General features: G+C 45.8%; 1 protein-coding gene across 3 annotated transcripts in view; it reads right to left on the reverse strand.

The window, feature by feature from the left end:
• GLB1 (galactosidase beta 1) overlaps window positions 1-16,354 on the reverse strand; it is a 107,688-nt gene that overhangs the window by 64,957 nt on the left and 26,377 nt on the right. For all 3 annotated transcript variants that reach the window (XM_074405930.1, XM_074405929.1, XM_039461810.2), the window contains exons 3-6: window positions 13,141-13,291; window positions 12,234-12,294; window positions 9,344-9,438; window positions 1,713-1,893 (exon numbers count right to left, since the gene is read on the reverse strand). In XM_074405930.1, the coding sequence (XP_074262031.1) occupies window positions 1,713-1,893; window positions 9,344-9,438; window positions 12,234-12,294; window positions 13,141-13,291 (488 nt within the window). The remainder of the gene's footprint in view (window positions 1-1,712; window positions 1,894-9,343; window positions 9,439-12,233; window positions 12,295-13,140; window positions 13,292-16,354) is intronic.

The following is a 16,354-nucleotide window of genomic DNA, read 5'->3' on the forward strand; positions in this document are numbered from 1 at the left end:
TCCCTCTCAAGAGAGGCAAGCCTTGGCTGTACAATGTCCATCAAATGCTTATACCTCAGAGGGGAGAGCAGCAGGGGCTTGATGCTACTCAAGGAACTGGTCCTTTTTTTTGGTAAGTATCTTTTTTTTGAGACAACATTTTGCTCTGTTGCCCAGGTTGGGATGCAATGGCACAATCACAGCTCATTGCAGCCTTGAACTCCTGGGCTCAACTCATCCTCCTGCCTCATTCTCCCGAGTAGCTAGGACGACAGGCATGTGCCACCACGCCTAGCCCGTAACTTTTTATTCTGCAGTAATTTCAAACTTATAGAACATCTTAAGAATAGTACCAAAAAACTCTCATATCCCTTCAGCTAGATTTCCCAATTGTTAGCATTTTACTAGATTTACTCTATCAGTTTCTTTACAAAAATACACATTTTTCTGAGCCATCTGAGAATAAACTGCAGATGTTATGGCCCTTTGTCACTAAACACTTCAGTATTTATTCTTGAAGAACAAAGGCATTCTTTAAATAAGCACAATACACTTATAAAAATCAAGAAATTACACTGATACAATACTATAATCTACAGACTTTAATCAAAGATCGCAATTGTCTCAATAATGCCTTTCATAGCCGCCCCCCCAACCCCTAATAAAAAGTCCGGTCAGTCCTTTAGCTGCTGATATGGTTTGGATCTGTGCTGGATCTGTGTCTCCACCAAATCTCATGTGGAACTGTAATCCGCAGTGTGGGAGGTGGCCTGGTGGGGGGGACTGGACTGTGTGGGCAGAGTTCTTGTGAATGCGTTAGCACTGTCCCCTCAGTGCTGTTCTCCTGGGAGTTAGTGAATGAGTTATGAGATCTGATTGTTTAAAAGCCTGCAGCACCTCCCCTTCTCTCTCTTCCTCCTGCTCTGGCCATGTAAGACGTACCTGCTTTCCCTTTGCCTTCTGCCATGATTTTAAGTTTCTTAAGGCCTCCCCAGTCTCCGGTATTTATTTACAGCAGTGCAAGAATGGACGGATATAGCTGTCATATCCTTTATGAAAGCCACTCTCCTAAATGAAGACTCTCTTACGATTACTTACGGCCAGAAGCATCCTAACCACAGTGCCCGCCCATCTGTAACTTTCACTTACAGCATCCCTACAGTTTACACAGCACCGTGTAAGGAATCTGGCAAGGCAGCTTTTGTAGCATCTGCCAAACCATCTCCAGCCCTGACAGTTCACCGTGTTCTAAGTTATGCAGAAACATAACACGTGTAAGGTAAGTTCCCAGCCAGTGGCTGACCTCAAAGTTGGCTGCAGCCAAGACATAGCCCCGAGTGTCCTGCCAAGAGGGGAGGACAGGGAGGGCCGAAATAGCAGAGAAGCACGCCCCAGACACGGGCTAAAAAGTGACTGCCTCAAGGGAGAGCTTCTCACAGCTGGAGCCTCCCACCCGCTTCTCCATCCTGGGTGGGCCAGCCTGGCCCCTGAGACAGCAGTACTCCATGTTCCAGCCAGCTCCACCAGTGCTGAAAATGCGGCTAGCCTGGAAGCTCTTGGCCTACAGATAATCTGTTACTGAGGGGTGCGAGTATTCTATTCTCTCTGTCCCTTGAAAAAAGAAAATGTGAAAAATCTCAGTCTGCCCACGACACTTAAAACAAGTGCCCAGAGCGATTGATTGAGTAAAAAGCTGATTTTAAGCTGCAATTTCTGTTACCACAAACACCCACCTGTTCCGAAGTCCACTGTGGCGTAGAGGCCCTGCAGGGTCCCACAGCGCAGGAACGTCTCATGTGCTCCATCAGTGGTGAACAGAACCACGTCGTCCCCCAGATGGTGGCGAAAGCGCTTCTGCAGGAAGCGCAGGTAGTCAAAATCACAGGCGAAGTAGCTGCCATATTCATTTTCGACCTGTGGGTGAAAAAAGAGCAGGGAAAAATGAGGAGATCTCAATGGAGCCATGCCAATGCAGGCTTTTGTGTGGGGAAGATACCCGGACACCTGCTAAGATGACAATGCTTAGGGATTGCCAGAAACATTTCCTTCACTCAGACTTCAAAACTGACTTAAAAACCCCCCAACAATTCAGCGTAAAAGTTTACCTCCTATTAACCCTCTCCCACCACTGAGAAAGAAGAAAAACAAAAAACCCGCCAAACTGATGTTCAGATTGTAGCGGTATTCCTCCTAAAATAGAAAGTAGCTACTTTAAACATCACATAAATGATACCTTCCCATGGCAGAAATGCTAGGAAAATGAAAAGAAAATGGAAAAAGTATCCGTTAATTCCATTGCCCAGAGATAATCACCGCAGGCATTTTAGTATACAGCTAGATTTACACAGACACACACACTCCCCAAATATATACAAGTAATATACAGCAGTGTTTTCTTTCCTCAAAACTGGCATCGTATTATACGCACCAGTTGTAATGTTGTTTTCCCTTAATATACTATGCAAAACCTCCATGGCAATGGGAAGGGTGAATGCCAGGGCCAGGTGCACCATATTTATTTGACCTGCTGTCAAACACACACCAGTGTTCAGTTTGTGCTCAATAACATCAGTGGTTCCCAACCAGGAGCTCTTTGGCCCCACAGGGGACATCTGGCTGTGTCTGGAAATGTCTGTGGTTATCACAGCTCAGGGGAAGTGCTCATGGCATCCAGTGGATAGAGGCCCAGGGATGCTGCTGGATATCCCACAGTACCTGGGGAAGCCCCATGGTAAAGAATGATCAGGCGCAACATGGCAACAGTGCTGTTGGTGGGGGGTCCCTGCTCTGAAGCATGCATTCCCAGTGAGGTGAGCAGCATCCCTGAGGGGGTAAACATTGATGCTTTGGGGATAAAAAATATTATTCTTTATTTATATAAAAATATATACACACAGCAAATAAACCAATACACAATGTCTCAGGTATTAAAATTTCATGGTGAAGAGGAGAAAGCAATTAGAAAAAAAGTTTAAAAGGGATCCTTGGGGGCAATGATGAAAAAAAAAAAAGGTTAAGAAACATTGCTACCAAGCAATAAAGCAAATGAACTTCAGCTCTACCCAATACGACAAACAATCTTAGGAATATAATCTCAAGCGGAAGTAAGACACTGAAAAATACAGTACAATCCCCTTTAGAGAAAATTCACAACAATCGAAACCGAACTAGAAAGTCTGAGTACACACATAGGTGGTAAAAGTATAAAGAGAAGCAAAAACCCAATGGACATAAAAGTCAGGACAGTGGGATGCAATGGTGTATTATCAAGGACACCTGGGAAGCTTCTCGGGCACTGGCCACGTGCTGCTTCCTGAACTTGGCTGGTGGTTATGTGGGTGTCCACAGCACATTTATGTATGTACACTACGTTTCATTTACAAAAATTAAAAAAAAAACACCCAACCATAAAATTTTAACCTGCACCTAATACAAAACAAATATTTGTGATCCTGGGAATACATGATCTTTAAACATAAGCACAAGAAAATGTGGCCCCCTGAAAAGAGGTGCTTAGCCTGAGTGACTGGGAGAGACTGTCAAGGAAGGTTCCTTGGAGGGACAGCCTGAGGTAGATCTGAGTTGGGAAGGGAATGGGTAGAGGGCATTCCTACATATTTGACCTCACCAGCAGCTCAAGTTCATCCATGTGCAGAGTTGGAGAACAGGGAAAGAATGGTGAGTGTTGAAAATGAACTAAATGTCATCGTCATTATCTGCACAGTCCTGCCTCCCAAATGGTTTCATGAATGATCATTCTCTCAGAGACGATCCCTCTGACAATACTTTCATATTTTGGCTTCAAGAAGTAAAACAGACTGCAGCATGCATGCCCAGGACAGAGACTTCATTGGTCATGAAACCATCCTGGAGGAGGAAGTATTTGCTGCTTATACAGAGTACAGAACTTCATTGATGAGTCCCATGAAAGTTCCTTTTGCAGTAATTTAGGTAAATGCTAAGAAAAGCTTTGTAACTCGCAAGGTTCTTTTCTCCTCCTTCTTTTGTAAGTGCTACTTATATGACTGTGTCTCCCTTTTATCATTTGGCTGTCAAGAAGTTTAGAGCTAAAGATCTTAAAAGTGGTTCCAGGCCGGGCGCGGTGGCTCAAGCCTGTAATCCCAGCACTTTGGGAAGCCGAGGCGGGTGGATCACGAGGTCGAGAGATCGAGACCATCCTGGTCAACATGGTGAAACCCCGTCTCTACTAAAAATACAAAAAATCAGCTGGGCATGGTGGTGCGTGCCTGTAATCCCAGCTACTCAGGAGGCTGAGGCAGGAGAATTGCCTGAGCCCAGGAGGCGGAGGTTGCGGTGAGCCGAGATCGCGCCATTGCACTCCAGCCTGGGTAACAAGAGCGAAACTCCGTCTCAAAAAAAAAAAGAAAGAAAAAAAAAAAAAAAGTGGTTCCAGGAACTAAATGGGCTCATACCTCTGCACCTCATGTTCTCTTCTGCCCTTCCCCAAGTCCCAACCTATTGTCTTGCTTTTTCAGGTCTTATTTATGCATTGTCATCATTGTATCACATACTCTAAAATACATAGGCTTGTAAAAAATGCATATATATGATTTGGTTAGATTATGAAAGACAGAGAAAAGCACAACTGCAAGGCAGCTTAGAGTCCTAGTCACGGGCACGGCTGGCAAAGACCCAAGTGTCTACACGCAGATCTGACCTCTGCCACTTCCTATTCATGGGACTCCACCTGTAAAGTGTACCTACCTCTCTGGGTTATCATGAGGATTAACTGAGTCAGTACGGGACTAGAAATTTGCACAGATCTGGCATCTAGTAAGTGCTCAAAATGCTGGCGACTGAGACTCTACTCAAGTTCTATGTTACTACCAATTAGGAAAAAAAGAAGTGTGCGAAGGCTGGGGGTGGGTGAAACTCACACATGAAAACGCTTGAAAAACTCAGAGAAAAAGTCATGGTTAGCTTCAGAGGGAGACTGATGTTTTCAGAGCAGGAGTCAACAAACTTTTTAAATAAAACACCAGGCCCGGTGTGGTGGGCCACGCCTGTAATCCTAGCACTTTGGGAGGCTGAGGCGGGTGGATCCCTTGAGGTCAGGAATTCGAAACCTGCCTGGTCAACATGGTGAAACCCATCTGTACTTAAAAATTAGCCAGGTATCGTGGCAAGCACCTGTAATCCTAGCTACTTGGAAGGCTGAGGCATGAAAATCGCTTAAACCCAGGAGGCAAGGCTGCAGTGAGCCAAGATTGTGTCAGTGCACTCCAGCCTGGGTGACAGAGTGAGACACTGTCTCAAAACAAACAACCGCCAGAGAGTGAATATTTTAGGCGTCGCAGCCACAGAGGTCTCCATCACAATGACTCAACTCTGCCACTGTAGTACAAAAGCAGCTACAGACAACAGATAAACAGTGTGGCAATTCCAATATACCCTTCCTTACAAAAATACATAGGTGGCGGCCATAATTTGTAGGTCTTTGTTCTAGAGTAACCATCTCCACCCTGTAAGCTCCTTAAGCACCAGAGACTTTATTTATTTTTATTATATATATTTACTGCACTTTAGGTTCTGGGATACATGTGAAAAACATGCAGGATTGTTGCATAGGTACACACATGGCAATGTGGTTTGCTGCCTCCATCCCCATCACCTATATCTGGCATTTCTCCCCATATTATCCCTCCCCAACTCCCTACCCCCTGCTGTCCCTCCCCTAGTCCCCCACCAACAGACCCCAGTGTGTGATGCTCCCCTCCCTGTGTCCATGTGTTCTCATTGTTCAACACCCGCCTATGAGTGAAAACATGTGGTATTTGATTTTCTGTTCTTGTGTCAGTTTGCTGAGAATGATGGTTTCCAGGTTCATCCATGTCCCTACAAAGGATGCGAACTCATCATTTTTTATGGCTGCATAGTATTCCATGGTGTATATGTGCCACATTTTCCCTGTCCAGTCTATCATGGATGGGCATTTGGATTGGTTCCAGGTCTTTGCTATTGTAAACAGTGCTGCAATGAACATACCTGTGCGTGTGTCTTTATAATAGAACGATTTATAATCCTTTGGATATATACCCAGTAATAGGATTGCTGGGTTAAATGGAATTTCTATTTCTAGATCCTTGAGGAATTGCCACAATCTTCCATAATGATTGAACTAATTTACACTCCCACCAACAGTGTAAAAGTGTTCCTATTTCTCCACATTCTCTCCAGCAACTGCTGTCTCCAGATTTTTTAATGATTGCCAGTCTGTCATGGGATGGTATCTCAATGTGGTTTTGATTTGCATTTCTCTAATAACTAGTGATGAGCACTTTTTCATATGTTTGATGGCCTCATATATGTCTTCTTTTGAAAAGTGTCTGTTCATGTCCTTCGCCCACTTTTGAATGGGTTTGCTTTTGTCTTGTAAATCTGTTTTAGTTCTTTGTAGATTCTGGATATTAGCCCTTTGTCAGATGGGTAGATTGCAAACATTTTTTCCCCTTCTGTTGGTTGCTGGTTCACTCTAATGATTGTTTATTTTGCTGTACAGAAGCTCTGAAGTTTAATTAGATCCCATTTGTCTATTTTGGCTTTTGTGGCCAATGCTTTTGGTGTCTTAGTCATGAAGTCCTTGCCTATGCCTGTGTCCTGAATGGTTTTGCCTAGGTTCTCTTCTAGGGTTTTTATGGTGTTAGGTCTGATGTTCAAGTCTTGAATCCATCTGGAGTTAATTTTAGTGTAAGGTGTACCTAGAAATACTGCCTACAAGTCCCCCAGTTCCTTCTTATGAAACCGATCGGCTTCTATTCCATTCCAGAGCTGTTTGGTGGGTGTGTGACATGTGCAAATGCAGGATGTGCCCTCATGGCTGCCAGGCAGAGGTATGGGGAGCCAGGAGACTAGAGGCACAGTGTGTCAGGGATGAAACTGCTGCCACGTGTGCCTCACAAAAGGAGGTGCCAGCGACGGTTCTGAAAGTCCTACAGAAGCCAATGATGTCAACTGGGCCAGCTTCCAGAGGGAACGCACGTAGGAACTGGGCCTCAGAAGGCAATTAGGAAACCATGAAAGGTGATGCACAAAGGGTTTTTAATGCTATGCAAAAATGCTCACAACAAAGAATGAGGCAAAAAAAAAAAAAAAAAAAAAAAAAAGCCACACAGAAAATAGGTCACACGGAATGAACTTACTCTGTAAAAAAGAAGAAAAAAAAGGCATAAAAAATATTCAAGGAAACGCCTCAAATGGGAAGAGCTTTGCTGTGGCTCCTGAGGTTTGAGTAACAATTATGCTTTTTCTGCTTTATGTCTCTCTATACTTGTTTATTTTGTAAATAAAGTGCAAAAATGATTAGGTGGGATTCCAGCACGTGGAGATGGGGAGAGGATGAGGAGGAGGGCAGAGTCACTGGCAGGACCCATGGTCAAGTTAAAGTCATCTGAGGTTGCCAGGGATGGACACAGAGGAAATTCTCCCAGACAGTCAACTTCATTCTCCTCTGTCGAATTAATACCTGACCACACTTTTCATGGCATTTCCCAAACCAAAAGGGGCAGAAAGTTGTGAGTAGAAATTGAAAGTGGTTCAAAGAGAAGCCGAGACTGAAAATTAAGAGGGCATCAAAGGCAGGTTTGTACCTAAGACCAGGAGAGAGGAAGACACAGCCATGCAGAGCAAAGATGCACCCAAGGTTCAGAGTTGATATCTTCATGGAGGAAAATGGGGTTCCTATCAGCTTAACCAGTACAGCCTCAAGACAGTAAAAGACAGGGGCATGAGGGACGACTCACACATCCCTCTGTAAGCAACAACATGGCCTCTTCCAGGAAGACATCTCCTCCCACCAGGAAGCCTCAGAACAGACACCCTGGCCAGTGCAGCCCTCTCAGCACCTCTGTCCACCTACACTTGAAAGGCAAGGGAGTGTCCACGCTCCCACCCCACCATGACCCATCCCCACAACGTGCCTATAGTGCTGCTCATAAGAAGGAAGCCTAGCCCATGCTCCTCCCCTAGGGAGTGCCACTCTGCATCCCTGGGATGTCCAGGATGCAGCCACTTTTACATAACTCTACTCTTTTCCATAAAAGCATCCTTGGTCATGGCCCGGCACGGTGGCTCATGCCTGTAAACCCAGCACTTTGGGAGGCTGAGGCAGGTGGATCACCTGATCTCAGGAGTTCAAGACCAGCCTGGTCAACATGGTGAAACCCTATCTCTACTAAAAATACAAAAAAACAGCCAGGCTTCGTGGCACACACCTGGGAGGCTGAGGCAGGAGAGTTGCCTGAACCTGGGAGGTGGAGGTTGCAGTGAGCCGAGATCATGCTACTGCACTCCAGCCTGGGCGACAGAGCAAGACTCTGTCTCATAAAAACCCCAAAACAAAACAACAAAAAAACCTTTACTCTTTTCCTTAAGAGCATCCTTGGTCATGGCTGGGCACAGTGGCTCACCCCTATAATTACAGTACTTTGTGAAGCCAAGGCGAGCAGATCACCTGAGGTCAGGAATTTGAGATCAGCCTGGTCAACATGGCGAAACCCATCCCTACTAAAAATACTAAAATTAGTTGGGTGTGGTGGCATGCACCTGTAATCCCAGCTACTTGGGAGGCTGAGGTGAGAGAATCGCTTGAACCTGGCAGGCGGAGGTTGCAGTGAGCTGCGATCATGTCACTGCACTCCAGCCTGGGCAGCAGAGTGAGACTCTGTCTCAAAAAAAAAAAAAAAAAAAAAGCAGCATCCTTGGTCAATGTCCAATGAACACAGTTTTATGTTTCATCTAAGTAATTTTACCAACACCAAAAACTGTTGACGTTCAATGTACCCCACAGTGTATCAGTCTTTGCAGAGAGTCAAGACCACAGGGAAGGAGGAGAATGGGGCAGGAAGCGAGAGAGGAAACGGAACAGCCCCGATTGACCACATCCTTTTCCACTGCAGGGTTATCTGACTGCTGAGGCAGTGCTGATACCAAAGTGTTTCAATCCATGCTGCATGCCTGCCACAGAGAACAATATTGACCGTGCGGGGTAGGCGGGTAGGGGGAAGAGAGAGAGAGAGACAGAGAGAGAGAGAGGCAAACTCTGGGATCTGCAGAAGTACGGTGCAATCCTAATTCTGCCACCTGCTGGCTGGGTGACCTTGGCCAAGTCACTTAACCTTTTCAAACTTCCTCACTGAAAAGAGAGGGTGGTTGGAAGAACTGAATGGCATTTATGGGACACACAGCACAAAGTATGCAATTTAACTAAAGCCCTATCTCTGCCATTACCTCTTAAAGAAACAGACCTTTGAGGCTCCTGTCTGTAACGCTCCCATCACTTATACAATGTAGATGGAGCAGACCCCCCCACCGCCCCAACTCCATCCATGCGCAACTCCAGGGTTACCTGCACTGTTATAACTGGCCCTCCATTCTGATAGAGGAGAGGCTTCATCTTGGGCAGAAGGACTCCCAACCACTTGTCCACAGCTGCCAGGTAATCTGAAAAACAAGCAAAGCTTAACATAAGCTTGTCTGACCCACAGTCTGTGTGCCACATGCAGCCCAGCATGGTTTTGAATGCAGCCCAACACAAAATAGCAAACTTTTTAAAAACATGAATTTTATGTAATTTTTTTTTTTTAAGCTCATCAGCTATCATTAGTGTTAGTGTATTTTACGTGTGGCCCAAGACAGTTCTTCTTCCAATGTAGACCAGGGAAGCCAAAAGGTTGCACACCCCTGGTTTAACACCATCACACACCTTTTAGTAAAAAGAGACACCAGGCAGCCTTGTTACACCAGGCCTGGCAGCAGAGATCGGGAAGTACAAGACTCGACAAGTACCTTCCGAAATAAGTGTTTCATAAAAGCTGTCCCATGGCTGGGCATGGTGGCTCATGCCTGTAATCCCAGCACTTTGGGAGGCCAAGGTGGGTGGATCACCTGAGGTTAGGAGTTTGAGACCAGCCTGGCCAACATGGTGAAACCCTGTCTCTACTAAAAATACAAAAATTACCTGGGTGTAGTGGTGTGTACCTGTAGTCCCAGCTACTCAGGAGGCTGAGACAGGAGAATCGCTTGAACCCAGGAGGCAGAGGTTGCAGTGAGCTGAGATCACGCCACTGCACTCCAGCCTGGGCGACAAGAGTGAGACTTTGTCTCAAAAAAAAAAAGTGTTCCGTATGTAGCTGCCTCCTCAGCTGAGCTCCTCATGGGACAAGGACCAGTGTGTTTGTATCCATCTGCTATGGTTTGAATGTTTGTCCTCTCTGAAACTCGTCTTGAAACCGAAGCCCCAATGTGGTAGTATTGAGAGGTGGGGCCTTTAAGAAGTGTTGGGTCATGTGGGGTCAGCCCTCATGAATAGATTAATCCACTCATGGATTAATGGATTCATGGGTCATTACAGGAACAGGACTGGTGGCTTTACAAGAAGAGGGAGAGAGGTCTGAGCTAGGACACTCAGCCACCTCACCATGTGATGCCCTGTGCCCCCTGAAGACTCTGGAGTCCCCACCAGCAAGATGGGCCTCACCAGATACAGCCCCTCCACCTTGAACTTCTTGGCCTCCATAACTGTAGGAAATAACTGGTTTTCTTTATAAATTACTCAGTTTTGGGTATTCTGTTACAAGCAACAGAAAACAGACTGAGTCAATGTCCTTGTCATAGGACACAAAGCCGGGAGCATAGAACGCATCCAAGCAACGTTTGCTGAATGAAGAAAAGACTGAACAGTGTGCCCTCCTCTCAGTCATGGGGAGGCTTCTTTTTGTGTATAAAATGAAGTTCTAATGAATTATATGTTTATACTGTCAAATAGGAATAATAAAAGTACATGCCACATAAAGTTGGCACAAGGATTAAATGAGTTACTACATGTGAAAACACTAATAATACGCTAAGCGTGTGAAACACGGGGGTACTACATACAGTAAAACAAAGAAAGAAAACCATCATTTACATACTGCTCTGTCAAAGTGGGTAAGAAATAGAAGGCACTGCAGCTACCAAGCAACCCAATGACACCATCCCAGAAACTGTCATTTTGTTTCTATTTCTTTTTTTGAGACAAAGTCCCTCTCTGTTGCCCAGGCTACAGGGCAGTGGTGCAGTCAATCACGGCTCACTGCAGCCTCAACCTCCCAGGCTCAAGCAATCCTCCCACCTCAGCCTCCCAAACAGCTGTGACTACAGGCACATGCCAGCACACCTGGCTACTTTTAAAACTTTTTATAGAGATAGGGTCTTGCTAAGTTACCTAGGCTGGTCTCGAACTCCTGGGCCCAAGCAATCCCTCCACCTTGGCGTCCCAAAGTGATGGGATTACAGGTGTGAGCCACCGTGCCTGGCCTGTCATTTTGATTAGCTAGATGCTACCACTGGCTGTGGAATACGCTAAGTAAACAGGAAGAGAAAGCATTGAAGTCAGTTGGTCAACCACAAACAGGGCTCAATGCCAATTCAAAGAATTACCAGTTTATCAGTAAGATCTGGTTAAGTAATTTAAAGCCGAATTTCCTAGAGGTTTAGTTTGGTGCTATGCATTGGACGGTGATAAACACTCAGACTTTCACTAAACTTTCAGAAGTATTTATGCGGAAGTGCCCCAGCCTTCAAAATGCCTGCCCCTTTTGATATACACTGTTGAAGTTTGTTGTTGTTTTTTTTTTGAGATGGCATCTTAGTCTGTCCCCAGGCTGGAGTGTAGTGGTGTGATGTTGGCTCACTGCAACCTCTGCCTCCTGGGTTCAAGTGATTCTCCTGCCTCAGCCTCCCGAGTAGGTGATACTACAGGCGCCTGCCACCACGCCCAGCTAACTTTTTGTATTTTAGTCGAAATGGGGTTTCACCATGTTGCCCAGGAGGGACTCGATCTCCTGACCTCATGTTTTATCCGCTGCAGCCTCCCAAAGTGCTGGGATTACAGGCATGGCCACCGTACCTGGCCAGCTTGTTTTTTTTTGAGACAGAGTCTCACTCTGTTCCCCAGGATAGAGTACATTGGTGCCATCTCGGCTCACTGCAACCTCTGCCTCCCAGGTTCAAGTGATTGCCTGCCTCAGCCTCCTGAGCAGCTCGGATTACAGGCGCCCACCACCACACACAGCTAAGTTTTTGTAATTTTAGGAGCGACAACGTTTCTCCATGTTGGCCAGGCTGCTCTCCAAACTCCCGACCTCAGGTGATCCACCCACCTCGGCCTCCCAAAGTGCTGGGATTACAGGCATGAGCCACTGTGCCCAGCCTGAAGCTTTTTTATACATCCTTTCAAGACATCTGTAACAACTTACCTGGGTCAGAGGAGCGGAGAAGAATAGACTCTTTCTCTAGCAGCCAGGCAGGTAATCCCCCCTAGGTAAGGGAAAACAAGCCATTATAGTGTCCATTCCATGAAGGGAGATCATGGGAGACAGAAATTACTATTAGCAGTTATGGAAAAGAATAAAAGCTTCAAGGGACAAGGGTATTTGAACTGGGGTTTTTGGTTTATAATTTGCAGGGAAATTAGAAATGAGAATACAGTACAATTAAGATCACTCTGCAGGAATGCAATGTTCTGAGGACCAAAGCCCTCATAAAGAATGTTCCTTTTAATTTCACAACTACCCTGTGAGGTCGACAGAGAGGACACCATCAACTGCTTTTTTTTTTTTTTTTTGAGACATAGTCTCACTCTGTCGCCCAGGCTGGAGTGCAGTGGTGTGACCTTGGCTCCCTGCAACCTCCGCCTCCCTGGTTCAAGCAATTCTCCTGCCTCAGCCTCCCAAGTAGCTGGGACTACAGGCGCACGCCACCATGCCCAGCTAATTTTTGTGCTTTTAGTAGAGATGAGGTTTCACCATGTTGGCCAGGATGGGCTCAATCTCTTGACCTTATGATCTACCCGCCTTGGCCTCCCAAAGTGCTGGGATTACAGGTGTGAGCCACTGCGCCCGGCCCATCAACTGCTTCTTACAGACGAGCAAACTGAGTTATGCGAGTGACCACCAAGAGGAGAGCCCGTGTCCTGACCCTGGCCTGCTTCTCTGTTTCTCTCTACCTGGGTCCCTTGCCAAGGTAAAAGTCACCGGTGCTGGGTACAGTCCCAGGCTCCATGCCATCTGGAATGCAGTTTTGCTTTCATTCCCTTTGCCCCAGAGCTGCTGCCTGCCAGCTCCAACCCACCAGGCCATCAGAGCCCAGGCCAGCCTCACTCACCATTTCCCACTCCGCACAGATGTAGGGGCCGGGCCTCAGGATAACCAGCAGTCCCAGCTCATGAGCCAGCCGAAGAAAATATTCCACATCATGCTCCTCAGAAAACTGGTACTGTCCTGGGTAGGGCTCATGAAAGTTCCAGGGCACATACCTGCCAAGACACACACAGCCCCTTCTGGGATACTTGGCAGAGTCGAGAAGGAGGAGGGGTGGGGAAGGGGCCTCTTGAGGCTAACGCATGGCTAAGAGGGAGAAGGAGCTTTGGAAGAAAAATTATCCAAGGCTGAGCACAGTGGCTCAAGCCTCTAATCCCAGCAGTCTGGGAAGCCGCGCTGGGCGGATGGCTTGAGCCCAAGAGTTTGACACCAGCCTGAGCAATATGCTGAAATCCTGTCTCTACAAAAAACACAAAAAATTAGCTAGGATGCATGCCTGTGCTCCCAGTTACTCTGGAGGCTTGAGGTGGAGGTTTGCTTAAGCTGAGGAGGTTAAAGCTGCAGTGAGCTGTGACTGCACCACTGCACTCCAGACTGGATGACAGAGTAAGACCCTGTGTCAAAATTAAGAAAAGAAAAATTATCCAGAATTTGAACATAAGGCAAAAGGATGACTGCATTTCCTTTCCACGTTATAATGGGGGACTGCCCAATGGGCCCACCGAGGCTCCTTTCATTCTGCAGGGGAAGTATTTCGTTTGACTTAGTATTTACTATTGATTAAGGGAAAAGCTTTGAAATTACAGATTAATTTGTAGATTACTGCCTGGGAGAGAAACAAATGATTATTGTCATACAGAGAAGACAACTCCAAAGGTTACTCTCTTATTCACTGCCCTTTATGATATTAACCAGCTCTGTCTCTAAAGATAACTTTATTTGAACATGCCTTTCTTGACTGACGATAAACCTCCCTTCTCAAATTCTCCTTTGAATTAGCTTTATCATCTGGCTAGTTTTCTCGGTAATGAGTTAAATACATTTTTTTTTTTTTTTTTTTTTTTTTTTTGAGACGGAGTTCCATTCTTGTTATCCAGGCTGGAGTGCAATGGCGCGATCTCGGCTCACCGCAACCTCCGCCTCCTGGGCTCAGGCAATTCTCCTGTCTCGGCCTCCTGAGTAGCTGGGATTACAGGCACGCGCCACCATGCCCAGCTAATTTTTTTTTGTATTTTTAGTAGAGACGGGGTTTCACTATGTTGACCAGGATGGTCTCGATCTCTCGACCTCGTGATCCACCCGCCTCGGCCTCCCAAAGTGCTGGGATTACAGGCTTGAGCCACCGCGCCTGGCCAAGTTAAATACATTTTTTAAAACTTTTATTTTGGGTTCAAAGGGACGTGTGCAGGTTTGTTATATAGGTAAACTGCATGCCATGGGGGTTTGGAGTACCAATATTTTGTCACTGCCTAGTACATGATATGTATATTCACCTCCTCCCACCTTCCATCCTCAAGTAAGCCCTGTTGTCTGTTGCTCCCTTCTTTGTGTCCCTATATACTCGATGTTCGGCTCTCACTTATAAGTGAGAACATGGGGTATTTGGTTTTCTGTTCCTGTGTTAGTTTGCTCAGGATAATGGCCTCTGCTTGCTGCATCCATATTGCTGCAAAGGACATGAGACATGATCTCATTCTTTTTGACGGCTGTGTAGTATTCCACGGTGTATATGCACCACATTTTCTTTATCCAGTTAAATAAATTTCTTTCTTTTTTTTTTTTTTGAGATGGAGTTTCGCTCTTGTTACCCAGGCTGGAGTGCAATGGCGCGATCTCGGCTCACCGCAACCTCCGCCTCCTGGGTTCAGGCAATTCTCCTGCCTCAGCCTCCTGAGTAGCTGGGATTACAGGCACACGCCACCATGGCCAGCTAATTTTGTGTATTTTTAGTAGAGACGGGGTTTCACCACGTTGACCAGAATGGTCTCGATCTCTTGACCTCGTGATCCACCTGCCTCGGCCTCCCAAAGTGCTGGGATTATAGGCTTGAGCCACCATGCCCGGCCTTTAAATAAATTTCTAACATATGTCCCTTGTATATTTGTTTGTAAGTCATGTTTTCAGATTTTTATGATTACATTTTGCATGAATAATTGAACTGAGGTTCTCTGTGGAAGAGGAAAGAACTAAAAAATCCAGATCTCCTACATACATTTCTAAACAGTCTGTAGAACCATAAACTCATAGGACCTACAGACCGTCCTGTTTGGCAGCCTCTTGGGAGGGGACTTGTTATGAATTTTCACAGCAGCTCCCCAGGCTAATCAAACTTGGTCGGAACACTTTTGAAAAGCAACAACCACCACCGAAAATCCCAGAATTAGATGAACACTAATTCTTCTCATATAAAAATTACAGCCGGGCACAGTAGCTCACTTCTGTAATCCCTGCACTCTGGGAGGCCAGAGCACTAGGATCACTCGAGGCCAGGAGTTGAAGACTACCACGGGAAACAGTGAGACCTTGTCTCTTATCAGCTGGCGTGGTAGCAGTGCCTGTAATCCCAACTACTCAGGAGGCTGAGGTGGGAGGATCGCTTGAGCCCACTTTAAGATTTCAACTGTAAAAAATTGTTTTAATAAATAAAAATAAAAATTATGTATGCCTATGTAAGGCTTAGGAAAAATAAGAATATCTTGCTAAAAAGTGGTAAGAGACATACTTCTTTTTTGAAGAAATCATTTTTAGTAAGTGTAGGAAAAACTCCAACCCCTATGTCCTGTGACAAAAGGTTTTTTCAGGAATCATGTGGCAGGAGGTAAAATGACGAAAACTTCTACCAGCTCCTCTGTGTACCCATAGATAGCACGGGATACAAAGTCTGACATAAAGTCATCCATTACCATCACAACGCTCTCTTTGAAGCCCTGGGCTGTGTCATTTTGTGTGTGTGTGATCCCACAATTTCAGGGTTCCTTGGATCTGTCTTGGTCTTCCAGAACTCAGTGTCAGAATTATAAACAGGTGACCTTGGGTTCACTCTGCTGGTGGCCTTCGAACCAGAATAATGAGTGGGTTCTCCCTCACTATCTTGTCTTAGGAATCTGCCTCTGGGTTTTCTCACTGCTTATCTGTGAAAAGTTATCAGCACTGCATCAGAGCAGCCAGCCATACCAACTTTCTTCCCAGTTAGTTAGTTACTTTACAACAGCAGAAGAGATGCAGAGAGATAGCTATTGGGGCAATTCTATACCCTGAAGTTATATAATTACCCAACA

Source organism: Saimiri boliviensis, chromosome 9 (genome assembly GCF_048565385.1).
Source record: "Saimiri boliviensis isolate mSaiBol1 chromosome 9, mSaiBol1.pri, whole genome shotgun sequence".
NCBI lineage: Eukaryota > Metazoa > Chordata > Mammalia > Primates > Cebidae > Saimiri > Saimiri boliviensis.